This window comes from Alternaria arbusti, assembly GCF_024043155.1.
Source record: "Alternaria arbusti strain BMP 1465 chromosome Unknown scaffold_20, whole genome shotgun sequence".
In the NCBI taxonomy this organism is placed as follows: domain Eukaryota; kingdom Fungi; phylum Ascomycota; class Dothideomycetes; order Pleosporales; family Pleosporaceae; genus Alternaria; species Alternaria arbusti.
In genome coordinates this window covers 64982-89544 of record NW_026249960.1, presented here as the reverse complement: position 1 = coordinate 89544, position 24563 = coordinate 64982, and the positions used below count along the sequence as shown (strand labels likewise).

The following is a 24563-nucleotide window of genomic DNA, read 5'->3' as shown; positions in this document are numbered from 1 at the left end:
GCAGCCAGGGTCCAACGCGTCGGCCGCCATACCGCGAAGAAAGATTCACGCATCGTTCAACACAACATCACAGGCCACGCGCACCATGGCAAAGGCACGCACTTCACTGCGTCATGCAGAGGCAATCGACGTCCATGAGGACGACATGGGAGAGGACCAGGCCGAAGAGACACAGGACGAAAGCATGAATCCGCTCGATGAAAGCGGGCGCACTGCCGATAGCAGCGACGAAGAAGTCGAAGATTCCGTCCAGGAAGATATGGCACGCTTCGAGGAGACATTTGTCGGAATCAGCAAGCGGTTCCGACTGATTAACCGCATTGGAGAGGGTATGTCCGACATCATTGGCTTGCAATATGCAGGGTAGCGAGCTGGACTCACACTTTCCACAGGAACCTTCTCCACCGTCTACAAGGCTGAGGATCTCGAATACACCAAGTACAACAACGATTGGGACATCGACGAGCGCGAGGAGGCTAAATCTCTCCCAGCACACAAGAGGCAACCTGCCAGAAAGCCCCGCTACGTCGCAATCAAGAAGATCTACGTCACGAGCAGTCCGATACGCATCTTCAACGAGCTCGAATTACTGTTTGATCTGAGGGAGGCGGATTCAGTATGTCCGCTCATCACCGCCTTCCGCCACCAGGACCAGGTCGTCGCTGTGTTGCCCTACTACCAGCACCGTGACTTCCGCGATTACTACCGCGACATGGGCATTTCCGACATGCGCTGTTACTTCAAGAGCCTGTTCACTGCACTCGCAGCCGTACACAAGAAAGGCATCATTCACCGCGACGTCAAACCTACCAATTTCCTCTACAATACCTCGCAGTCTCGTGGAGTCCTTGTTGACTTTGGCCTCGCCGAGCGAGAGGGCACAGACTGGCACAACTGCGCCTGCCACATGTCGGAGGAAGACCGTCGATACAGGATATCACACAGTGTCTACGCGCAGACACAGTCAGCAGGCCACACCGCTTCCGCATACCCCAAGAACGATACACGAAACAGCCGTCGTGCCAACCGCGCGGGCACCCGTGGTTTCCGTGCGCCCGAAGTACTCCTCAAGTGCACCCAACAGACCTGCTCCATCGACGTCTGGAGTGTCGGTGTCATCCTGCTCACCATGCTCTCAAAGCGGTTCCCTTTCTTCCACAGTGCAGACGACATCGATGCGCTCCTCGAGATCACGACCATCTTCGGACGAAAGAAGATGCGAGAGACAGCCCTCCTGCACGGTCAGGTATTCGAGACCAATGTACCCAGCTATAGCGAGGGTGGGCACAGTCTGGAGAAGATCATACTCTGGTGCACAGGCCGCACAGGCGACAAGACACAACCCAAGAGGGAGCTGGATGACGATGAGAAGGAGGCTGTCCAGTTCTTGTACCGCCTACTGGAATGCAATCCTGCGAAGCGCATCACAGCAGAAGAAGCGCTCCACCACCCGTTCCTTGTGGATGCTTACGAAGAACATGAGGTGGACGATGACATGAAAGAGGACTTTGTAGAGAATTAACGCCATCAATCACGTCTATACGATGACGATGTATGAGTAATAGCATGGAAGGCGTACAACGGCATGGGCATAGTACAGGAGTTTTGGCCATTTACAGAGCGGCGACTCAATGAGTTATTGCGATACCCTTCCATACGGTCAAGAGCATGTTCAATATACTTTTGCTCAATAGCGATCGTGCATTGTGATATATCTGAGTCAGCTTGATCCCGCACGGTTGACTGCTAACTGAAGCACAGAGCGATGTCATTGGGATAATTGCAGATTCATTCTCATTACTCATAATCAAAGAAGCAGCACTGTTCGATCCAGGAACGCTAATACGTCCAAGGTGACTGTATCCTCCTCCAATTCGTCGACTACTCATCCTGAGCGCATTTCTGCGTCATACTGCGGATCTTCTCGCCAAATAGATAAACAAAGATGCCCAAGAACATCAGTGCGGCCACAATGCCGCCGCAGATATTGAACGCACCCTCATACCCCGCCTTCTCAACGAAAGCGATCGACCCGAACGAGATTCCAAAGCCAATGAAACCTCTGAGCGAGCAGATGAGAACGAGCGCAGCATCGATGCGCTGAGGATAAGCATCCATGCAGTACACGAAACTGGAAACGACGATACCGACGAAACCGAAGTACTCGACATTGAGCGTGACGGCGATGCCGGCCCAACTCCAGTTGTTGGGATTCTGTGCGGTCATACCGTAGATGATGGTCGAGATGAGGATGGATACTAACGGGATGATGAGAGCGAGAAGACGGTATTCCGGCTGACTCACGCCATCATTCCTCTTGCTCATCGTCTTGACGATCAAATCACTCAGGTAACCGCAGAAGAATGGGACCGCAACAGCCGTCGCGACCTGTCCCGCAAAAACATAGCCCAGCATATCGAAGTTCCAGAGATAAGGTGGTTGGACGAGGACGCCAGCGAAGAGAGCGGACATGAGGACGTAGATGCCGAGGGCGGCGGAATTGATGAGGATGAGCCAGAGGATGTTGGGGAACCAGATGATTTGGAACATTTGCTTCCAGCAGGATATGGCTTCGGACCAGTGGGCGTGGCCTTTCCAGGGGAGCATGTCTTTGACGAAGGAGCGGGGGGCGTAGTTGATGGTGTCGAGGGGGCGCTTGGTGTTGGTTGTGACGGGTACGAGGGTGCCGTCTTCGTCGATGCCTTGGCCGTCTGGCGTGTGTAAGTATACATGCGATACTGTGGGTTGCGGTGTAGGTGGACTTACTCAGTGCCTCCAGCGTGCGCTCATACTTAGTCTCCGCGACAAAAATGATGCTGAGGACTGCAATAGCTCCGCTCAGACATCCAAATACACCATACCACCACCTCCAGCCCAGATCATTCGCGAGATACGAACTCGCTACGATGAGCGCAGCTGTACCAAGCGTCTGCAGCGCGCAGAACCACGCAATGACATGGCCCCTCTCGTGCAGGTAGAAAATCTCCTGTACGATGATCGGGCACAGCGCTTCAGCTTGGCCGGCAGCAATCGACATGACATTTCTGCCTGCGATGTGCGACTCCAGACTTCCACTGTAGGCGCACCAGAGACATCCGAAGGAGAGCACAATGGTCGACAAGAGATAGACTGGCCTGCGGCCGATGGCATGGGCTACAGGGATCGCGAGGAGGTTGCCAACGCCCATGTAGAAGGCTGGCCAGGTTGCGAGGTCGCTGGTCTTTGGGTCGCCGCCGTATGAGGCTTTTACGATGGGTAAGATGGCGGTGATGCCGCTGGCCATTAGGTTTCCGGTTGCAGCGTAGAGGCCGACGATGATCAGGATGATGTACTTTTGCCATTTTGGCAGGTTCAGAGGATCTATTTTCGTTAGCGATCCTCGTCTTGATGGTTTTGATGGATTGGAGCTACCATTGGGATCTCTGCTCGGTGTTGGGATCAGCACAATGCCATCCTCGTCGTACAATCTGATAGTGCCAACCACCGGTCTGGCAGCTTTCTTATGAGCATCGACTATCTCAATGTGAGCACTGGCTTGGTTCTTGGAGTCGTGAAGCGCCATGATGGACAGCCGCTGATGCCTCGAAACAGAGAGGCATTTCCCAGAATTTGTACACCTCCAGCTCCGAAGTGGACGCAGCTACCAGCGCCATGGCACCTTGTTCGTGACTTGGAACACGACTCTCAGCGCAGTGCAACCCCGGACCTCGTCCGCACTGGGCCGCGCAGCCCAATAAGTATGCGAACGGATTGTGGAGGGAGCGCGGGCTAAGCTGAATGCAGGTGTGGGGATAGCCCGGTCCAGGCAGGGGGAAAAGCTGGGAACGACATGGGGGACACGAGACGAGACATGCGGGGTACGCGCGTACCGTGTACTTACAGGCCCTGGAGATTTTGAGCCTCAAGCTCCTCGGCAAATGTTCACCACCCACACCACGTACGTCACCTTCACGCACCATGAGCGAAGCCGGCATCAAGACATCGCAGCGCGTGAGCCGCTCGTGCGTCGAGTGCAGCCGTCGCAAAATCCGCTGCGACAAGAAATCCCCCTGCGCGCCCTGCGTGCGCCGCAATGCCGGAAACTCCTGCCGCCGGCCGATCGTCCGCGTCAGGGGACAGCTAACCGTCTACGCCGACTCCGATGCTGCCAGCGCGGAGGATGTGCAACTCGAGGACCTCCTGCGCGAACGAGGCGCCCTGCGCGCCCAGATTGCTGAGCTGGAAACTGCTCTTGCGCTGTCGAAGCCTTGTGCTCATAGCCGCACCAGCGAATCTACGGACTATTCTGCACCGTCGGCTTCCCTGGAGGACCTGATCCCGGCGTTTGAACAGTTCGATATCGGAATCACGACTAATGCTGCGCGCGAGGGTGGCGAGAAGGATCTCATAGATAGACTTTACGAACCTGCTGCGGATCCCATCTATCTGCTTCTTCCCAGTAAAGACGCTAGTATCCAACTCGTTACCTTCTCGCTCCAAACGCTGGGTTGGCTGCACTGCGCCGTGGATGCGGATGTGTTCTTCGGAGAGCATGAAGAGTTCTGGCAGAGTACGCAGCTCGGTGCTGGCATCGATCGCGCACGGAGACCTTGGCTGGTTGTCTACCTTGCTGTCCTCGCTGTAGGCATACTCTATTTCAACCCAGACGAAATCCCCGATGTCAACCAACTACCTCAACTTGGGATGCCACTAGATAACCCTGTCTCTATCGCAGTACATACGTCTCGCCTGTGGTATGAGGCTGCGCTGAAAGAGTTGGAGAGGTATGGGTTTGCAGGCTTACCTTCCCTCCCTGTTGTTCAGGCTCTGTCGGTGCTGACGCTATGTCATTCCAACTTTGGTGAACACCAGCGAGAGTGGCTCATCACTGGATTCGCGACCAACATGGCTAGATGCCTTGATATGCACAAGCTTGGCAATGAAGTCAATATCTCCAAAGATCTGTGCAAAAGACCGGAATGGTCATCGCCTTCGCAGCGAGAGATGGGGCGTCGGTTGTGGTGGGCTTGCGTTATCCGGGATTGGTAAGTACTGGCCACGTGCTCTTTGGTCCAACTGATCTGATTGACCTCTCCAGGCTTGGAAGTTGGTCTCGACCGCCATCAATCTCACCCGCCAGCTTTTGCTGCCATGTATCGACCCTCACCAGCCAAGACGATTACATACTACCCAGAACACCCATGGCTGATAGTCCCGCGTCTTTCGAGTCTGGAAATCTCGCTACTCCTTCACCAGCTCATTACCATTCCATCATGTGCCGTGTCTCTTACATAGTCTACATCTACATCAAAGCCAACACGCACCAGACGAACCTCAAGTTCATCAAAGCTATCGAGGAGGTTCAGACTGTTCGGCGAGACCTACCTCTGCACCTGTCGCCAAACTTCCCAGCCAACGAAGACGATAGGATATGGGAGTTAGAGTACCCTTGGATACCATTCCAGCGCTATCAGATCCACTACGTTATTGACTTCTTATTGCTGACCATCGCTCGTGTGTTGTCACCGGAAAATCCAGATGATGACCCAAACTTCAGACAGCTGGCCCTCCAGTCGGCGAACAATATCCTAAACTACTACGCGAAGCCTGTTCCGAGGGTTTACAGGTTAGTTTGGGTTATATCTGCGTCAACAGTTGCAGCAGCTATATACGTATCCTTAGACATGCTTGCCAACCCGCATGACTATCGAGGTGACGCAAAACTCCGAATCATCAACCTCCTAAGAATGGCATTTACTGAGCTTAGAAAGCACTCTGCCGTTGCTGTCCATGCAGCAAAAGGCTCAGCTGTACTTGAGGGACTTTTGCCCGTGCTGGAACGACACGACACTGAGCTTCCCGGAACGTCACGTACGATACACGAACTACTGCAGCAGCTGCCGATGGCTGATCACAGCAACACCAACGACTTATCCAACTCGGCGCCTCCAATGGACGGCTTTGCCCACCACGGCAACTACGAGAACATTGACATGTTCGACGGGATTGGCAGCACACTCAATGCAACATACGGTTTTGACGACTGGGACGAAGTGTTTGCTCAAATGTGAATGATTGCTATACAACGCTATCCAAATTCGCCTCTACCAAAAGAAGGGCATACACTATGCGCCTCTCAGTACGGCTTCACGCCCGCCAGCTTAAGCAGCTTATCCGTCAACTCCGGCTTCTCAAGCGGCTCCGTCCGCTCCCATGGATCAATCTCCCCATCCACCTTGGCCTTCCCTTGCGAATGGATATTGATATGTGGCCAATGAGTCGTCGCCTCCCACTTCTCGAAGATCTCCTTCTTCTTCGCCAGATCCTCCTTGGACGCCATGGCTGCCGGTGTGTAGCACGCGTAGATGATGGTGCGGATGTTGTCCGTCTCGGGGTACACGGCGTAGTGCATCTGGCGCGAATCCCACAGGATGAGATCGCCTGGCTCGGCGCAGACCTTGACCATCTTGCAGCCTTGGTCTTCGTACCACTTTACGTCGGTGTCTTGGAAGGGGTAGAAGTCGTAGTGGAGGGCGGCGAGGGGGCCCTTGGTTCGGTCCGGAGGGTGTTGCTTGAAGAACTTGTCGAAGAGCTTGGCTGAGCCTTCCATTACGACTAGTCCGCCGTCTTTGGGACCGGCGTCTGAGACTGTGGGAGTGTTAGCGGGGTACTTTGGGATGATTCCGGAGTGAGGAGTCTTGACGTACGGTTGATGATACCCTGGACGCACGACAAGCCTTGTCGCTCGGGAGCCTGATCGACGTGCGGCCACGGCTTGCTGCCAGCCATCTTGCCAGCATTTGGCAGTGTGAGGTTGATAGTGTCGTAAGACACAATGAGTTCATTTGTGTTCCACAGCTTCTCAAACGCAGCTAGAACACCTGGCTCCCTATTCGCAACAGCATTAGCGACCAAGATCGACACGTCGTTGGTGAAGAAGGGTACTCACTGTCTAGCCTCCCACACATACTTCTCATGTGCAGCGCAGTAGTTGAGGTACATGCCGTTCTTGAAGCTTTGGGGCAGATTCTCCTTGGTCCATGTCTCTGGCTTGTTGATATCGAAATCGTTGGGAAATGTACCGAGCCAATCCATCATCTTATTGCGGTACTTCAGAGCTCGCTCCTTGGGCACTACGCCCTTGAGGACGACATAGCCCTTCTCGTAGAAGTCATCTCGCCAGTCGCCGTACTTTTGCTGAGCAGCACTCGTGTTCTCGTTGTCGTCAAGGAAGGGTGCCATATTCGCAATACAATGAGTTGATGAGTTTGAGATGGAGTAATGGATTCGGAGGTGATGGCACAAGATATTCCTCCACTGATATACCTCGCACCCCTCTATAATCCTCTCGGTCACATTACCCCGGCTCGCCCGTCCACGGCCGCTCCCTGCGGGGGCAGACAAGCTTCGTTGTGGGGCGGACCCTGCGGCTCACTGCATCACGGTCGAGATCGGGCGAGCCTTAGCGTGGATTTGCATCTCGAAACACTCCACATGCCGACGCTACACCTCGAAAGGCGCGTGAAGATTCAAAAGGCAGGTCACTCGGTAGAAGTGTCGCGGCCGAGAACGGTCGGGCGGTTTCCACGGAGTCCACAAACGATGATGGGTTCTTTTCAAAACCACGATGCGGCCGCCCCCTTCCCATGTTGTCACACGTCACTCGCAACAACTTCTCTGTCCGTTCTTTTCATACCGCAATCATGCCTCTTGCTTTTCAGGTCGCCAATCTGGCGGTCAAGCCGCCCAAGGTGGGTGAGAATGGTTACCAAGGCTTCAATCCGCGCAAAGAGACTCTTCGCAAGGGGTACCAAAGTCGGGATGGCGCCCGCGCGCTCTCTGGAGATATGATCGCTGAGCACGATGTCGCTGTCAAGGTTAGAGATGGCTGTACTTTGTACTGCGACATCTACCGGCCAGTCGGTAGCGATGGGAGCGAGAAGGTGCCTGCGATTGTGGCTTGGAGTCCTTTTGGCAAGAAACATACTGGTATTGATATGATGTCAAAGGTTCGTGGTTACCACACAACTACTTCTGGGTATGAGCGAGAACTAAAGTGTTGCAGGTCAAATGGGGTTGCGGTGTACCAAAAGGCTGCCTCAGCGGTCTTGAGCGATTCGAAGGACCCGATCCGGCGGAATACGTTCCTCGGGGTTATGCAGTTGTCAATGTAGATGCGAGAGGTGCGGGAGACTCAGATGGAGACATTGTCATTATGGGAAAGCAAGAAGGCGAGGATGGGCACGACGCGATCGAAGAGCTCGCAAAGATGGACTGGTAAGATTCGCACCAGTCTTCCGGATAACACTGATCTAACGATGATACAGGTGTAACGGCTCGATCGGACTGGCAGGCAACTCACATCTCGGCATTGTCCAATGGTTCATCGCGGCAACACAACCTCCCTCGCTCAAAGCCATTGCACCCTGGGAAGCATGCGGTGATCTCTACCGTGAACAGTTCGTCCGCGGCGGAGCTTGGGACAACGGCCTCTTCGACTTCATCACCGAGCACGTAATCCGGGGCAAGAACGGACTCGAAGACTTCAAAGAGATGTACCGTCGCTCCTCAACCATGAACCCCTACTGGGCGGACAAACGCGCCGACATCGCCAGCATAAAAATCCCAACCTACATCGTCGCGTCCTACTCCAGTTTCGTGCATACCATGGGCTCGATACGCGGCTGGATGCAAGTCGACACAAAAGACAAGTGGTTAAGATGGGACCCGTATCAAGAATGGTACGATCTCTGGGCCGTGCAAGAATCCATCGACGAGCTCGCATCCTTCTTCGACCGGTACCTAAAAGGCGAAAAGAACGATTGGGAAAACACACCGCGCGTACGCATGTCGTCGCTCAACTACGGCGACAAAGAAGCCATCTACCCCATCGTCGAAGAAGACTTCCCAATCCCACGAACAGACTACCGCACCCTCTACCTCTCCGCCGACAACAAGCTTGAAACCACCGCACCAAGCACGCCCGGCACCCTAACCTACAACTCCGAAAGCAACACCAGCCCCGTCTCCCACGCAGCCTTCACAATGACCTTTGACAAGCCTACCCGGCTCATGGGCCTACCCAAAGCCGTACTGTACATGTCGTGTCCAGACTTCAACGACATGATCGTCTACGTCCTCATCCGCAAACTAGACAAGTCGGGTAAACCCATGATCGCCATAAACATCCCCTGGTCCGCCGCGCCCTACACCTCCGCATCTGAAATCCCCTTATCCGACTACTCAAACCTAATGATCTACTACGGCCCCACAGGCGTCCTCCGCGCCTCCCACCGTAAAACCGATCCAGCGCAGTCTATCCACCCACAATACCCTTTCCATACGCACGACGAGGTGCAGAAGGTGCCGGCGGGTGAGGTCGTGAAGTTGGAGATAGGGCTGTGGGCTATGGGTGTTGATTTTGAGGCTGGAGAGGGGATTTCCGTGCAGGTTAGTGGTGAGTATCCTCTAGTACAGGAGTTTGGGCCGAGGAAGAAGGTGGAGCTTGAGGAGAGGAATAGGGGGATGCATGTTGTGCATGTGGGTGGGGAGTTTCGTAGTCATGTTGTTTTGCCGTTTGTTTGAGGAGGATGTTGGGGTAGCGTGATGATACCTAGGTACCTAAAAGACACATCTATTCTTTTTACCAATGTACAAAATGCAGTGCCCCAGAACACAGCCACAGCGCGTCAATCCTCGTATTCCCTCCCGTTAGCCGTCAAGAAAATCTCCCGTATGTCTAAATTGGCACGCCTTACTGCCCTGGATCTTCCCTCTTTTGTCCTAGTTTCCTGCCAAAAGCTCTTGGCGTATCGGGCGCCTGACTCTAACGGGTTACGCGCGGTGAGGCTCTTCGTACGACTACACCTACGCGAGGACGTTTACATGCTAATAGGGGCCCAGGCGTCGGTGAAGTGGGGAAAAAGTCTTTTGGTGGCATGGTTGGCATAGGTGTTAGATGAGAGCCTCGGGATGGGCATTGCTTGAGTAAAGTAGTAGAAGAAGAAAAGTGGGTAAAGTGCCGCTGGTGCCGGTGGATGGGATGAGTATAAGGGAAAGGTAAAAGTAACTTACATACGACTTAAACACAGACGGAATACTACATATCTCCCACACGACTTCGGATCCACGAAAACATCTCTTCGTTCAAAATATAGCGAAAACATCCTCACCCGCACAACACCATTTCACAACCATGTCTTCCCTCACCTCTCTAGACACCTTCCTGTTCCCCTCCCCAACCACCCCACCCCCCTCGGGCACAGTCATGATAATATCCGGCACCCCCTACCCCACGCCCCTAACCTGCCCCCCCTCCTCACAAAACATGTACTTCAGCGACGTGTCCGGCGCGTGGTGCACGTACAACATCGGCAACAACGTCAGCAACAAAACGATCCCCTACCTCGCCTCGTGCTGCAAACCCGGCGCCGAGGTGAAAATGTGGCAGGACTGCATGCTTTACTGCGAGGTTACGCGGGAGCAGAGGAATGGGTGGAGGGAGTGCGTCGAGAGCATTTATCCGGAGGCGAAGACGGATAAGAAGTTTAATTTTCAGCAGGGGTGCTTCGGGGTGAAGGGTCAGGAAGTGGAGGGGATAGAGGGGCCGAATGGGACGAGGGCGGCGGAGGTGGCGCAGAGTACGACGGCCGTGGGGAGTGCGGTGCAGACGGGGGATGGGGAAGGTATGTTGAGACATGACGAGATAAGTGTGAAGTGTTTGACTGACTGATTGGTGTTAGGTAAGGCGAGTGGAGATAGAGCTTCTTTGAGGCTGGTGGGATGGATGGTGGCTTTTTTGGCTGTGGGAGCTGGACTTTTGGCTTGAGTGTTAGTTCGGTGTTGGGCTGAGCTACGAAACGGAAGATGTCCCGTTGTATACCCATGGAGAAGGAGAAAAGGCTGTAAGATAGATGCGAGGGCTGCTTGATTAGTATAGTCCTCACTGTAGTAATGCTGAGCATCAGTGACATCGTAAAGCGTATGCCATGCGCTGCCACCACTCACCATGCAGGCAGCCTTGAATGCATCTGATGTATACACAATATGTTTTACAATTCCCACCTCACAACTACTTCAGGCAGTCTGCTTCCTCGCATTCTTGACCTTACTCTCCGCCTTAACCTCCGCCTTCGTCTTCTTGCCCTGCTCCAACCGCCTCTCCTTCGCCGTCTTTTGCTGTCCAGCCTGTCCGCCATGCGCCTCAGCCCGTGCCTTTTCCGCCTCGGTATGTATCCTCATGCCCTCCATAGCCTCCGCCAATGTGGGTATTGTTAAGCCTTGTTTCCGCGCCAGCGCCAGTCTTTGGATACTCGCTTGCCTGCCCCGCTCCGCCGACCGTACGTCCTTCAATAACCGCTCTTTGATGCGCTGTTCGTCGAGTTGTGCTTGCGTGAGGACTGGGGGTCGGTTTTCGACGGGCTCGCCAAAGGGCGCGACGATGGAGGTTACGACGTGGCGGATTACTTTGGAGGTGCGGTACCCGGATGTTATGCGCACGATATCTCCTTCGACGACGGAGTTGTTGGGGTCGCGGGCTATGTATGTTTTTGGGGCTGGGAAGTGCTGGTTCATTCGTCAGCACTGCTATGGGCAAAATGTGCGATTGTTGTGCCAACACACCTTCCTGAACTTCTTATTCCATTCATGTTCTGCGACGCGCACTCGGACTGCTCTCGCCATCTTGCCTGCTGAAACTACGACGCCGACTTTCTGACTTGTGAAACATGGTGGTAGAATTGGCTTTCCGGCTATCGCCTTGGTCGCTATCGACGCCATGGCGGGTGGTGGTGGGTGTGGAGTCGAGGCGTGGTTGGTGTGCGGTGGTTGCGGAGGTCCTGCGGAGGTTTGCTAGCGCGGGCTGCGCACGCCAAGGTCGACCTGAGGGTGCGTGTATAGAGACGGCAACTCAATGCGTCCTTGTAAGTTATCTAATCGCGTGTCGGAGGCGTGTGGGGTGGTGTAGCCTCGATTCACCGTCGTCGCGTGGGAAATGCTTCGCATGAAAAGTGAAGTCGGTAATGCCAAGGCTTAACTCCGATTGGCCGCATAATCTACGTTACTGCTATCGTGTCCCATTCGCAACATCCACTTTCACATTCCAAGTCGCCCTCCCGCTTTCACTCTCCCAATTCTTTCTTTTCGGGGTCGCTCGTACCTGACTTTCACACGCGAACCCCATGTAGAATCTTGCTCCTGCATTTATCTCGGATACTTTTATTCCGTCCACTCACTTTCGCAACTCCAACACCGCTGTTGGCGCAACTCATAGGACAAAATGCTCCCACGGTTAGCGCTGTTCTTTTTGGTTGCCTTCCTGGCGCTGGTTGTTGTCGGTGCAGAGGACTACTACAAGGTATGTAAAAGCGCTATCTGTACACATCTGTACTTTCGCCTCAGTTGCAAGTTGAAGTGCACTTGCTAACATGATACTGTAGCTGCTTGGCCTGAAGAAAGATGCCTCGGAGCGCGAGATCAAGAAAGCCTATCGAACCCTCAGCAAGAAGTACCACCCAGACAAGAACCCGTACGTTTGTAAACCCATCATATCAGCTCACGTCTCTAACGTTCAACAGTGGCGACGATGAGGCAAGTGGGAAGTTTGTCGAGATAGCCGAAGCCTACGAGGTCCTTAGCAAGAAAGAGATGCGCAAGATCTACGACCAGTACGGCCACGATGGCATCAAGCAGCACAAGGAAGGCGGTGGTCCACGCCAGCACGATCCCTTCGACCTCTTCTCGCGCTTCTTCGGCGGCTCAGGACACTTTGGACACCAGGGCGGAGAACGACGAGGACCGAACATGGAAGTACGGGTCGCACTGCCCCTGCGCGACTTCTACAACGGCCGAAAGACGGAGTTCACAATCGAGAAGCAAGCGATTTGCTCAGCCTGCGAGGGATCAGGTTCGGAAGATGGACACGTGGAGACTTGTGGTACATGCGGTGGACGTGGTATCAGGATCCAGCGACAGCAACTTGCGCCCGGCCTATTCCAGCAGGTGCAGGTACACTGCGACCAATGTCACGGCAAAGGAAAGACGATCAAGAAGCCCTGTCCCGTCTGCCACGGCAGTAGAGTTATCCGCGAAGCCGAATCCCACGATCTCGAGATTGAGAAGGGCATGCCAAAGGGCGTACGCATCACCTACGAGAACGAAGCCGACGAAAGCCCCGATTACGTCGCCGGCGACCTCATTGTCCACCTCGTCGAGGCCGAACCCGCTATGGGAGAACAAAACCACGAGCGCACAGACGGAACCTTCTTCCGGAGACGGGGCAAAGATCTTTTCTGGCGCGAAGTGCTTTCCCTCCGCGAGGCATGGATGGGCGGCTGGACACGTAACATCACCCACCTAGACGGCCACATTGTCCAACTCTCGCGCAAACGCGGCGAAGTCGTTCAGCCCAACATGGTTGAAATCGTCAAGGAAGAGGGCATGCCAGTTTGGGCGCAACAACTCGAAACCCACGAGGGTCTGCAGTACGGCGACCTGCACGTCGAATACGTAGTCGTCCTCCCCGACCAGATGGACAAGAGCATGGAGAAGGAGTTCTGGAGCGTGTGGGAAAAGTACCGCGCCAAGAAGGGCGTTAGCATTGATGAGGAGCTTGGTAGGCCGACGGAGCCTATTATGATGCCAGAGCCGGATGCGCACGACGAGTTGTAGGACGGCATTCTGAAGTGGATGTCTTCGGTGTATGCACAGCGTATAGAGCGTGCGTGGAAGATGATGCTGGGATGAAGCGATATGTTCAGTGCTTGTGTGAATTGAGCGTGGTATACCCGGTGATGATGTGGAGTTGGGGAGTCGGTTATGGCTTTGGGTCGTGTTGCTTTGGCATATAGAGCGGTTTTTGTTATGGGAATATACTAGAACAATGGACATACATTGAATTATCATGTGTTGGTCCCAGGAGGATGTGTGCGTCAGTGATGATGATGATGATCATCGTCGAGAGATCATGTCGTCCCATCGCTCAATCTTCCAATCTTTTTCGCAAACTCATGAAGTGAGTTGAGGGCCTTTTCGAACAACATCATTACTTCTGAAAACAGGAGTACTGTGGAAGGGCAGAAGCATGGGCGTGTAGAAGATCAAATTTCAATTCCAAGCCGAAAAGCAGAACACGTTAAATCCTCCAATGCAGATTTTTGAAATTCTCCGCTGACTCATGACGGAGGCGGCTTGGGCTTTTGAGCTGGAAGTTGGGCATAAAGATGTTCTGAACAAATCTCGCGTGGTTTACCCAGAGGAAGGAGAGACTCCATGGAAACTTCTTCCTTCGATTTTGTTCTGGGTTTGAGAACGACGGTTCCCGCATAGGGAATGTGTATCATCGTTTTGATGATAAAGCGATGGAAGTAGGCAGAAAGGCAGGAGCGCAGAAGTCATCCAAAAAGCGTGGGAGATGTTTTGGTTCACATGCGTTGGTATTTTGTAGTTTTGAAACTTTTCATAGAAGCAAGGCAGGCGGAGGGAGGAACGTAACCAGTTGCCGAGGGCAATTTCGGAACACATGACGAGTTCATATGTGGTTTTAGAATTTGCACAAAAGGATTGTAGTGTAGAGGTGAGAGTCAAGAACTGATCGAAGGGAAATTTTTATATTGTGCGGAGACGGGAGGGACTCGGACATAACAGGTACCGGGGTTGGTTTCGGGAAACAGCAAAAGCTCGAACGGTCATGGTGTCTCGCGTGCGACATTTTGTTTTCAGACACGGACATGAATGAATAAGTTGAGTTGCTCAGAAACGCAGACATCAATGACATCTACGATCGCTTTTTTCTTTAGAAGCTCTTAGTCTCATGGAGTCTGCTTCTCCATAAGAATTGGAAGCTTTCTCTTTTGAGGGACAGACCGCCATGAAAGTATGTGGAGAAAATTCTGGAGTTGCTGGCATGAATATGATATAAGTAGCAGTGGAGAAGAGCGGCAGACATATGAGAGAACGTTTGGAGCTTTTGAAAGTGAGGTGGGCAGAGCTGACGAGGCAAAAGACATGTCTACACTCAGAGTGGTTTTCGAACCATGAATTTTGGAGTGATTTGTTTTCTGGAAAATTTCCCTGGCTTTATGAGAAGTGAGGTAGAGAGATGTAGAGGATGCTCAAGGGGGGTTTTATACTTGCGGGTACACTTACCTAGGTACTGGCAGATCACGTGAATGAGTACGTTAACCCGTGATATAGCGTTTGTCTCTTTGCTGAGTGTGCGCAGTCCGATTTGGAGAAGCTGCCATAATCGTAAGGTTTAGTACTGCGCTCGCAAAAAGAGAAGTATCGTCAACACAAGGACTGCGCGATCGATGCGACATCTTTTGAGGTGTGTCGCATGTAGGTGAAGAATACGGTGGCTATTGCGACTACGCGAATTAAGAAATGACACACCGTGCCAACGACATGACCGGCTTCTAGATGCAGGTACATTTTGCTAGACCAACGGCACCGTCAGCTAGGCCATGCGCTGCTATGATCGTGTCCTTGTTTTCGGGCCTTTGACATGAAAAAATTCATAGACACGAGCCGCGACGGGCACTTGCTAATTATTGCTATCAAGAAGCGAGGTAGAGCTGGTAACGAACTGTCTGTCAACGAGGGCTGTACGCATGGTCGAGGCCCACGGGCTGCGAGGCGTGAAGGTCAGACCAAGCATCAGCGGGGTGACCCGCTCAGTGCCGATCAAGCATTAGCGGCCCTCGCTGATTGGCTCAGGACGACCTTAGCTGCAATCATCCCTCAGGGTGCAGTTGCCCGATACACAAAGACATCCCACACCCCGCCAAACTTCAGCTGGTACTCGTGCATGAAGTCTGCACGATGCAAAGCTCGACCTCTGACGATGGCGGCTGATAATCGCTTGTCAATGTTGTTTCCTGGCTACATCATTCTCCCACTTGTATGTCGTGGTTCCTCCTTGAGATGAGGACCAAAGCCTGCTTTTAGCCATTACTCCTGGCGACTATTCACGGGATGCGCGATTTACGAGCCCGCGACATTGCATCAAGGGCGTTGCGGCGCCGAAAAGCAAGCGCTGCAAGTCACATCCCCGCGCGCCGACGCTCACGAAAATCCCGCAGTGCTGCGCCATCCTGCCTAAACAATGAAGCAGCTAACTACACGTGGGCATTCCGTTCTCACGATAAGCACCAAGGCTAAGAGCCAACCAAGGCTTTTCGTCAGCGGTAGAGCTTGTTACCAGATGAGATTGTCAGTCGGCAACAGTTGCGGCCAGATAACGGGATGGTATAAGTCCTGCGGGACTGCCTGACTGTCTTTGCGTACAACACCGACAGCCTGGTATGGATACCTCAATACACTTTGCTGATGCAGACCTGCATCCAGTCCGATCGTCGCAGTCCGTGGGCGGAGTGTACCCTATGCGCTCGCGTACGAAGTCGCACGCGAATCGGACTTCGGTTGATGCGAAGATCAGCGAACTGGAAGACGCGGAAGACGAAGATGCAGGTCTGCGCGATGAGCGCGATTTTAAGCGCAGCCAGGTAAGGAAGCACACGGCGCGGTGTGATCCAGCTCACTGACGCGACACAGGTCTTCAGTCTGACACAGATCCTCGTTCTTGCATACCAATCTACCGGTGTCATCTATGGCGATATTGGAACATCACCGCTGTATGTTTACTCTTCGACATTCACAGAGGCACCTAGTCGCATCAACCTACTTGGTGCTCTGTCGCTTATACTATGGTCTGTTACGTTGATGGTCACCGTCAAGTACGTCTTAATCATCCTCCGCGCCGACAACGATGGAGAGGGCGGAACGTTCAGCACATACTCGCTTCTTTCCAAATATGTACGTCAAACAACCTGCGTGAGATCTTCAGTCACTGATGTATGCAGGCAAACATCGCGAACAGAGATCCACGCGAAGCAACCCTGATACGTAAGTGTGCATCATACCCTAGGTCTCGCTGTACTGACTTCCACGCAGGCATGGAGAGACACAATACCGATACGCTGGGCCGATCCACAAGAAATATTCGCTCAACCATCGAAAAGTCTAAGTTCTTTCGCGGCCTACTGCAGGTCATCGGTGTACTAGCCGTGTCCATGGTCATGGCTGATGGTGTTCTGACTCCAGCTCAATCCGTCTTGGGTGCCGTCCAAGGTCTCAACGTCGTGAAGCCTGACATCGAGAAGTCCACCATCATCGGTGTCACATGCGCCATTCTCGTCCTATTATTCGTCGTGCAACCACTTGGTGTCACGAAATTGACGTTTGTCTTCTCGCCCATCGTCATTGTATGGCTGGCCTTGAACGCTGGGTTTGGAGTATACAACCTTGCCAAGTATGTATTCTTGTTACTTCCGAAGTACTCTTGACTGACAACTACAGCTATGACTACGCGATCCTAAAAGCTTTCAATCCTTTCTACGCATTCGACTACCTGATACGGAACAAATACGAAGGCTGGCGCAGTCTTGGTGGAATACTCCTGGCCTTTACAGGCGTTGAAGCTCTGTTCGCAGATATCGGTGCCTTCAGTCGCCGTGCAGTACAGATCAGTTGGCTCGGATACGCCTACCCGTGTTTACTGCTTGCTTACAGTGGCCAAGCTGCCTACATCAGTGTGCACCCGGAGGCATACTCCAACCCCTTCTACAACTGCGCCCCACCAGGATGGCTCATCTTTTCGCTTATCGTAGCCATCGCTGCTGCCATCGTCGCATCGCAGGCCATGATCACGGCGACATTCCAACTCCTGACCCAGATCATGAAGCTCTCTTACTTCCCGCAGATCAAGGTCGTTCACACTTCGACAACATATCATGGCCAGCTGTATATCCCCAGCATCAACTGGCTGCTGATGATCGGAACTGTACTTGTCGCTGCCATCTACAACAACACAACCTCCTTGGGTAACGCCTACGGTGTATGCGTCATGTTCGTCACGTTCTTCGACACTTGCATGGTTACCCTCGTTGCGATCCTAGTGTGGCGCATCAAGCCATACTTTGTGCTTCTTCCTTGGCTCACCATCGCTTGTTTGGATGGCGCCTACCTGTCCTCGGCACTTACCAAAGTACCAGACGGCGCTTGGTTCACTATTCTTCTTGCCTGCCTCCTCGGATCCATATTCATCCTCTGGCGATTTGGCAAAGAGCAACAGTGGGGCGCCGAGGCCAGTGATCGTTTCCCAACGACGCACTTTGTAAAGACATTACCAGACGGTCGCCTAGAGCTGACCGAGCAGTACGGGAGCAAGTCTGTTGGAGCCATGGAAGGCTTCGGCATCTTCTTCGACAAAGCTGGCGAGACAACTCCTATCGTCTTCAGTCAATTCATCCGCAAACTAGTCACCATCCCCGAGGTAATCGTCTTCTTTCACCTCCGGCCGCTAGAGGTACCCTTCGTGGCTCCGGAAAACCGATACAGTGTTTCGCGACTCGCCGTCCCAAACTGCTACCGCCTAGTAGTCCGCCATGGCTACATGGACGAAGTCATCACCCCAGACCTAGCATCTCTAATCTACGAGAAAGTCCGCAACCACATCGTCGCACGGGCTCTGGAACGCGATGGCGAGATATCTGCCAAGGCTACCGGCGCTCAGCCGGAGAAAACCATGGTTACCGAGACTGTCGCTGGAAGTGGAATATCGACTCCAACACGCAGCTCAACTACTTCTGCACGTCTGGAAGCTCTTGAGCGTGCGTACAACCGTGAAGTATTGTATATTATTGGTAAAGAGCAGATGAAGGTTAAAGTCGGTACGAATATCATCCGCCGGTTCTTCTTGAAGGCTTTCTTGTTCATTCGGGATAATTCGAGAGCGAAGATTGCGAGTTTGGATGTTCCTATGGATAAGGTTATTGAGGTTGGGTTTGTGAAGGATGTGTAATCGAGGAAGTGTGCATCCGTAATCTAGTCTTTTGGGCGATAATCGTTTGCATTGTATCGATGGTTTTCGCAAAATCTTGTGTTGTGGCATGTCGATACCTCGGTACCTTTACGTGCCGTCGCTATTACTAAGTGGTCGATGCCAATGCGTCGCGATGACGTGCCTTCTTAGTCATTGCCTCGACCCTTCCGACGTTTGCTGACTAGCGACACCTCCACGCCTCACCCTCCAACATCTCCAATTTTCCTACAAATCTTCTAAACCCCCCAAATCAGCCAATTTGCGATCATGAACAAGTTACCCGACGATAGTACCACCTCGCACGTGTACGCTGCCAAGGCGGTAGGACCGTTGAATAGCTCGTCACCCCCTCGCGGCCTCAACCGCGCTCCTCAGCCTGTACCTCTTCGCGTCCTGAGCACACACGCCATCTAGATTGCCGCCATAACGACATAAGATCAACATTCGTCTCCCCTGAGATGGGGTACAATACACATGGCTATACCAGGTCCGGGTTTAATTGCGCCGCATATCGTGCCGTGGCGCCCATTCCCGGTGTGTCAGGCAAATCAGCGAGCCAGATGAGACGCGATAGGAATTTTTGCATCGTGTCGATGCGTGAACGCTGTTTCGGGAATCGGGTAGGGTGGAGGTTTGATCTTCGCGCAGTTGGATCTAAGATGCATCTCCTTTGTTTCTGCTTTGTGGAGTTGCTCGTTCATCCTTCTCCTCCAGCAGTAGTTCCCACCCTACAGCTTCAGTATGGTGCTCAGCATCTTCGAGTGGGCGTATGTTGTCGCCTACGTTACGTTCGCAATCGGCTTGCTGTCTTCGGTCGCCCGATTCTACTCTCGCGCATTAGTCTTGAGATCATGGGGTTGGGATGATACAACTTCGTGTCTTGTGCTGGTAAAACATGACCAGCTTTGCGATGTTTTCACCGTTGCTTATTTTCCCAGGTCGTCAGTATTGTTCATCAAGTTGTTCTGCAGCTGTTTCTGAACCTGGGCTGTGGCAAGTAAGTTTGGGGATGATTTCCCGAGATTGTGCGAAGACTTACCATCGACTTCAACAGACCGGGCAATGTGAATTGCAGTTTCCAATCCCTCGATCTTCTTCGGGTGAGCTCTCCATCAGCGTTCTCGTGAGAGATGGAAGGACTAAGAGAGCACGCAGATATCATTCATCGAAGAGATCGTGATCTATGGCGCACATTCCGTCATCAAGATGACCTTCCTCTTGTTCTATCTTCGGCTTTCTGTTGGTCAAATGTTCCGCGGCTTCGTACATCTTGGATTCGCACTGGCATTTTCGGTCTTCCTCTCCAGCTTGTAAGTTGAGTGGTAACCGCAGTTCATACGGCCGCAGACTGATGACATCTAGGCTCATGACAGTCCTACAGTGTATACCATTTGAGAAGATTCTCAACCCCATGTTGCATCCCGAGGTTAAATGCATCGACATGCGTATCATGATGCTCACTCCACCTATCCTTGTACGTATTGGCTACATACACACAGCCACCGCACTTTGCGCGCATACTGACACATGTCGCCTTTAGAACATCTTCATGGACCTCTACATTGTCTGTCTTCCGATACCCTCCATTTTGACCCTCCAAATGAACCTACGCCGCAAAGTCACAGTCGTCTCCGTCCTCGCCTTCGGCATCATCTCCGTCACAGTCGCAATCATCCGCCTACCCATCCTCATATCGGTATCCTCGATGAACACAGACCTATCAACAGACGTGGGAAAGATGATAATCGTGGCATCATTCGAGGTCCAATGTGCCATCGTTGCGGCGAATTTACCCGCAATGAAAGCACTGTGGGGTAAGGTCAGAGGCAAATACAGCTCTGCGGGCAGTTATGAGCGATCGAACGAAAAGCCATATAATCTCTCGTCGATGCGCCGAGGACTCCGAAACAAGCGCGCTTCTATGGGAACTATAACAAGGCTAGAGCAAGGACTGGCTGGCAACGAGTCGCAAGTGGAGCTCGTGGAGGGGATACACAAACAACCAGGACCAGTGGCTTTCGGGTTTGGGGAGGCGCATTCTAACTCTGTAAAGTCTTCTCGGCAGAACTCGATTATTGTGACGACTGAACTGGATGTGCGTCATACACCGAGATTATAGCGGCTTCAACACATACGTCCGAAGGCTTGCGTTAGAGCTGGGTTGAGACTTGGTATATATAGCTCGGCATAGCGATTCACTCCTGTATTACTCAGTATTGTAATGTATCAAGCCGCGTATGGATGGGAAAAGTTCCAATCCCATTCTCACCCGCGCTCACGGTCCGTAATCTATGCCATCTCGAACTGCATGTCGCTAAAAGCCCAATTGGGTAGAAGCCGCATCCCGCTACTCCAAAAGTATGCAAGTCCAGAATCCTTCCATCCCACTCATGTGCCACGCCGCATATCTTCCCACTATACAGATCAAGCTCATGTCGACAACAGACGTCTCGACCGAATCAACATGGACTGGGTTTTGGTCACTTCAGTTACCGCCATCAGTCTCTTGACTCTTCTTACATGGCGTCGGTACTTCTCCGCAATCAGCGACATACCAGGACCGTTTGCTGCTTCTTTTACTCGTGTTTGGCACATGGATCGTATTCTGAAAGGCGATCAAAACCTCGAACTCATACGCTTGCATGAACAACATGGTAAGCGTACCAGATATGCAGCAGCGCTGTTATCGATGGTTCGCTCACAGCCCTTCTAGGTCACTTCGTTCGTATATCGCACGACGAAGTCAGCGTTAGCCATCCAGATGCCATTGCGAAGGTCCTAGTAGCTTCCCTCCACAAGGTAGCACCCGGAAAGCACCTCTGATCCATTAGATGACTAACATGAATACAAGGCAAACTGGTACAAAATCCACGCCCTACCAGACTACCGCTTCCAATCGCCCATGAGCACTACCGACCCCAAGAAGAAGATCGAGAAATCAAGATACATAGCCGCGGCATATACCGTGTCCAACCTCCTCCGATCCGAAGAGCACATTGACCGTACCTTCGAATCCTTCCTCGACTGGATGGACGAATACGCATCCGCGAAGAAACACATGCATCTCAACACCTACATCTCCTACCTAACCTTCGACGTAATCGGCGAAATCGTCTTCTCCAAACCCTTCGGCTTCCTCGCCCAAGGCAAAGACATCGGTAACTCAATCTCAAACTCCCTCGCACTGAACGCGTACATCGCTGTAGCAGGTTACTTCCGCTGGATCAACATAGCCCTGTTGGCGAACCCCATCATGACGTGGCTGTCCATCTTACCAATGGGCCACCTCTTCGATACTGTGACATCAGTGTTGGCGGACCGAGAGAAGAATGAGAAAGCGAGATACGATGCAGTGCAGTACTGGTTTAAGCAGCATGAGAAGCATCCGGATAAGTTTACTACACGCGAGATTGGTACGCAGGCGCTTGCGGCTGTAGGTGCGGGGTCGGACACGGTGGCTGCGGGGATGCAGTCTTTTGTTTATCATATGATTCGGCATGAGGATGCGTGGGAGCGAGCGCATGAGGAGGTTGTGAAAGCAGTAGAAAAGGGATTGTGTGGTGATCGAATTGTGTCTTATGCTGATACGCAGCAACTTAGGTGAGGAGATAGTCCCTTGGTATCACCATGGAAGACTATGCAAGACTAACATCGAGTAGTTATGTGCAAGCCTGTGTGAAAGAAGCGCTTCGTATCTTCGGTCCAGTACCCATGGGTCTTCCCCGTATAGCGCCTAAAGGAGGATTGGTGATCGGAGATCGCAAGATACCGGAGGGTACTATTGTGTCAATCAACCGTGAGTGAAGACACTTCAATGCTTTTCCTATTCACCAGGCTGACTTCAAGCTGCAGCATGGGTGATGCATTACTCAAAGGAGATATGGGGTACTGATGCGCACGTCTTCAATCCAGATCGATGGTTGAAAGAAGACAGCGCTGCCATGGAGAAGCATTGGATACCTGTGAGTGACCCTTGTATTCGTATTGAGTATACACCGGCGGCTTTACGTATATGCTGACTGATCACTGCAGTTTGGTGCAGGTTATGGAGGCTGTCCAGGTCAAAACATCGCTAGGATCGAGCTCGTCAAGATCGCAGCAACGTTGGTTAGGGACTACAAGATCAAGCAAGTGAATCCCAGGCAAGACTGGCGGTGGAAAGCCTACTTCACGGTTGTTCCGCATTCATGGCCCGTATACGTCGAGAAGAGGGTATGAAAAAAAGAGTAGCATTCCACCTCAATTAGCCACCGTCAGTATTCTACCTCTAGAATCCAACGCCCAATTAGTCTCGAAGCCATCCTCATCCACAACCCGTTCTATTGACCAGAACCTCTCTTCCACCACGCTTACCCTCCTTACACTCAGCTCCTCCAACAAGTCCAGAAGACGCTTATCCGTCCTGCCCAACCAAATCCGCACAGCCTCTCCTTCGACCCTCGCTCGTCTCGTCACCCACCAAAGCGTGCCATCGCGACACATGCTAAACCACCAACCCAAAAGAAACACAGCTTTAGGGTCTTTTTGTTCTAGCAAGGCCAAGAATTCGGGCGTGAGAAACGCGGTGAAGTATAGGAAATCCAATACGTTGCCATGCGACAGGCGTAGATGCTGGATCCGCGAAAGGATGAGGACAGGGAAGTGGTAGACGTTGTTATCCTTGTTAGACTCTTCCGTGACACCAAAGACCAGCTTGACTTTCTCAGGCACGAGACTAGTGTCGTTGCTCACCATCCACTCGGGCGGTGTAGGACATGGGCCTGTCTTCTTCTTTAAAACACGGTTGAATACACTGTCCTCCCTCGTAGGATCTGCTATACGCCAGAGATGTCGTTTGCCTTCTCCGATCTTCATCCACGCTAGATCGCCTGGCTCGGAAAGCTTTAGCGGCCAGACTGCGTGGGGGTCGTCCGACTCAAGATACCAGAAGGAAGCAGCGCCGAGGTGGACGCCTGTGGCCCAGATGGCGTCGCGTTGGGATGGAGGGATGGGACCGGAGAGGAGACGCTGGTACTGCGTTGTGGCGTGAGACCAGTGGCGCAGCGATGCGTTTTGGAGAGAGAGAGATCGGGTGGGAGTGTGGGCAAGAGCAGAGTCGTGCATCAGGGTTAGGCCGAGGATCATGTGCATTAGGAAGGGGTGCTACACTACAAGTCAGTTCTGAACAGCTAAAGGAAGAATGGGTTAGACGTTACGTTGAATGTGAGGCGGCATACTATGTCTCTGCATGCTGGGGCCATTCTCTCGCCTATACGAATTCCGTCAGTCAGCCCGCATACTCAAAACGATTCAATGTTATACCATACCTCCGACAGTCAGAGACGTCCTACTCTGAAATCTCGCAAGGATCTCAAGATGACTTTCCGAAAATTCCCAAGATGACTGTCCAGTACCCATGTTTGGATCCAGCGCCGACGCCCCAGATCGAAGAGAGTCTCCAATCATGGAAGTCACAACGCCGTTGAACGATATCGGGCTCCACGGCGTGCGAGTCGCTCCGCTATTCTCATAGTGCGGCGTAATCGTGGATAGCTGCCCAAAATCAACTGTCCCCACGCCCTCCACATGCACGTCCAACTCTCCCTCCTGACCCTCAAAGTCGCACGCCACGCCATAAGTCACACATTTCGCGCACCGTGGCCTCGTCTCATCGCACTACCCAAAACCATCAGTTCATCCAGCCTAAATCATAGATACACTCAAG

The 24563-nt window shown here is 52.7% G+C and overlaps 10 protein-coding genes across 10 annotated transcripts; 7 read left to right on the top strand and 3 right to left on the bottom strand.

Moving 5' to 3' along the window:
• Positions 1 to 85: 85 nt before the first annotated feature.
• Positions 86 to 1522, top strand: J4E86_010112 (uncharacterized protein; the record flags this gene model as incomplete). The annotated part of the gene is made up of 2 exons (XM_051450612.1): positions 86 to 329; positions 393 to 1522. 2 exons carry the CDS (start codon positions 86 to 88, stop codon positions 1520 to 1522), a joined length of 1374 nt encoding a protein of 457 aa, XP_051298127.1.
• Positions 1523 to 1881: 359 nt separating this feature from the next.
• On the bottom strand, positions 1882 to 3562 carry J4E86_010111 (uncharacterized protein; the record flags this gene model as incomplete). Its single annotated transcript, XM_051450611.1, has 3 exons — positions 1882 to 2711; positions 2767 to 3360; positions 3412 to 3562. 3 exons carry the CDS (start codon positions 3560 to 3562, stop codon positions 1882 to 1884), a joined length of 1575 nt encoding a protein of 524 aa, XP_051298126.1.
• Positions 3563 to 3957: 395 nt separating this feature from the next.
• On the top strand, positions 3958 to 6050 carry J4E86_010110 (uncharacterized protein; the record flags this gene model as incomplete). Its single annotated transcript, XM_051450610.1, has 2 exons — positions 3958 to 5024; positions 5078 to 6050. 2 exons carry the CDS (start codon positions 3958 to 3960, stop codon positions 6048 to 6050), a joined length of 2040 nt encoding a protein of 679 aa, XP_051298125.1.
• A 65-nt stretch (positions 6051 to 6115) lies between these two features.
• On the bottom strand, positions 6116 to 7221 carry J4E86_010109 (uncharacterized protein; the record flags this gene model as incomplete). Its single annotated transcript, XM_051450609.1, has 3 exons — positions 6116 to 6627; positions 6687 to 6868; positions 6929 to 7221. 3 exons carry the CDS (start codon positions 7219 to 7221, stop codon positions 6116 to 6118), a joined length of 987 nt encoding a protein of 328 aa, XP_051298124.1.
• Positions 7222 to 7682: 461 nt separating this feature from the next.
• Positions 7683 to 9564, top strand: J4E86_010108 (uncharacterized protein; the record flags this gene model as incomplete). The annotated part of the gene is made up of 3 exons (XM_051450608.1): positions 7683 to 7988; positions 8045 to 8256; positions 8307 to 9564. 3 exons carry the CDS (start codon positions 7683 to 7685, stop codon positions 9562 to 9564), a joined length of 1776 nt encoding a protein of 591 aa, XP_051298123.1.
• Positions 9565 to 11055: 1491 nt separating this feature from the next.
• Positions 11056 to 11757, bottom strand: J4E86_010107 (uncharacterized protein; the record flags this gene model as incomplete). The annotated part of the gene is made up of 2 exons (XM_051450607.1): positions 11056 to 11544; positions 11602 to 11757. 2 exons carry the CDS (start codon positions 11755 to 11757, stop codon positions 11056 to 11058), a joined length of 645 nt encoding a protein of 214 aa, XP_051298122.1.
• A 499-nt stretch (positions 11758 to 12256) lies between these two features.
• On the top strand, positions 12257 to 13647 carry J4E86_010106 (uncharacterized protein; the record flags this gene model as incomplete). Its single annotated transcript, XM_051450606.1, has 3 exons — positions 12257 to 12334; positions 12417 to 12505; positions 12555 to 13647. 3 exons carry the CDS (start codon positions 12257 to 12259, stop codon positions 13645 to 13647), a joined length of 1260 nt encoding a protein of 419 aa, XP_051298121.1.
• Positions 13648 to 16280: 2633 nt separating this feature from the next.
• On the top strand, positions 16281 to 18838 carry J4E86_010105 (uncharacterized protein; the record flags this gene model as incomplete). The annotated part of the gene is made up of 5 exons (XM_051450605.1): positions 16281 to 16481; positions 16531 to 16791; positions 16839 to 16881; positions 16930 to 17287; positions 17335 to 18838. 5 exons carry the CDS (start codon positions 16281 to 16283, stop codon positions 18836 to 18838), a joined length of 2367 nt encoding a protein of 788 aa, XP_051298120.1.
• A 1269-nt stretch (positions 18839 to 20107) lies between these two features.
• On the top strand, positions 20108 to 20978 carry J4E86_010104 (uncharacterized protein; the record flags this gene model as incomplete). The annotated part of the gene is made up of 3 exons (XM_051450604.1): positions 20108 to 20169; positions 20222 to 20333; positions 20400 to 20978. The coding sequence occupies 3 exons, from the start codon at positions 20108 to 20110 to the stop codon at positions 20976 to 20978; spliced, it is 753 nt and encodes a 250-aa protein (XP_051298119.1).
• A 345-nt stretch (positions 20979 to 21323) lies between these two features.
• On the top strand, positions 21324 to 23077 carry J4E86_010103 (uncharacterized protein; the record flags this gene model as incomplete). The annotated part of the gene is made up of 6 exons (XM_051450603.1): positions 21324 to 21513; positions 21573 to 21658; positions 21711 to 22459; positions 22519 to 22655; positions 22712 to 22821; positions 22892 to 23077. The coding sequence occupies 6 exons, from the start codon at positions 21324 to 21326 to the stop codon at positions 23075 to 23077; spliced, it is 1458 nt and encodes a 485-aa protein (XP_051298118.1).
• Between the last annotated feature and the right edge of the window lie 1486 nt (positions 23078 to 24563).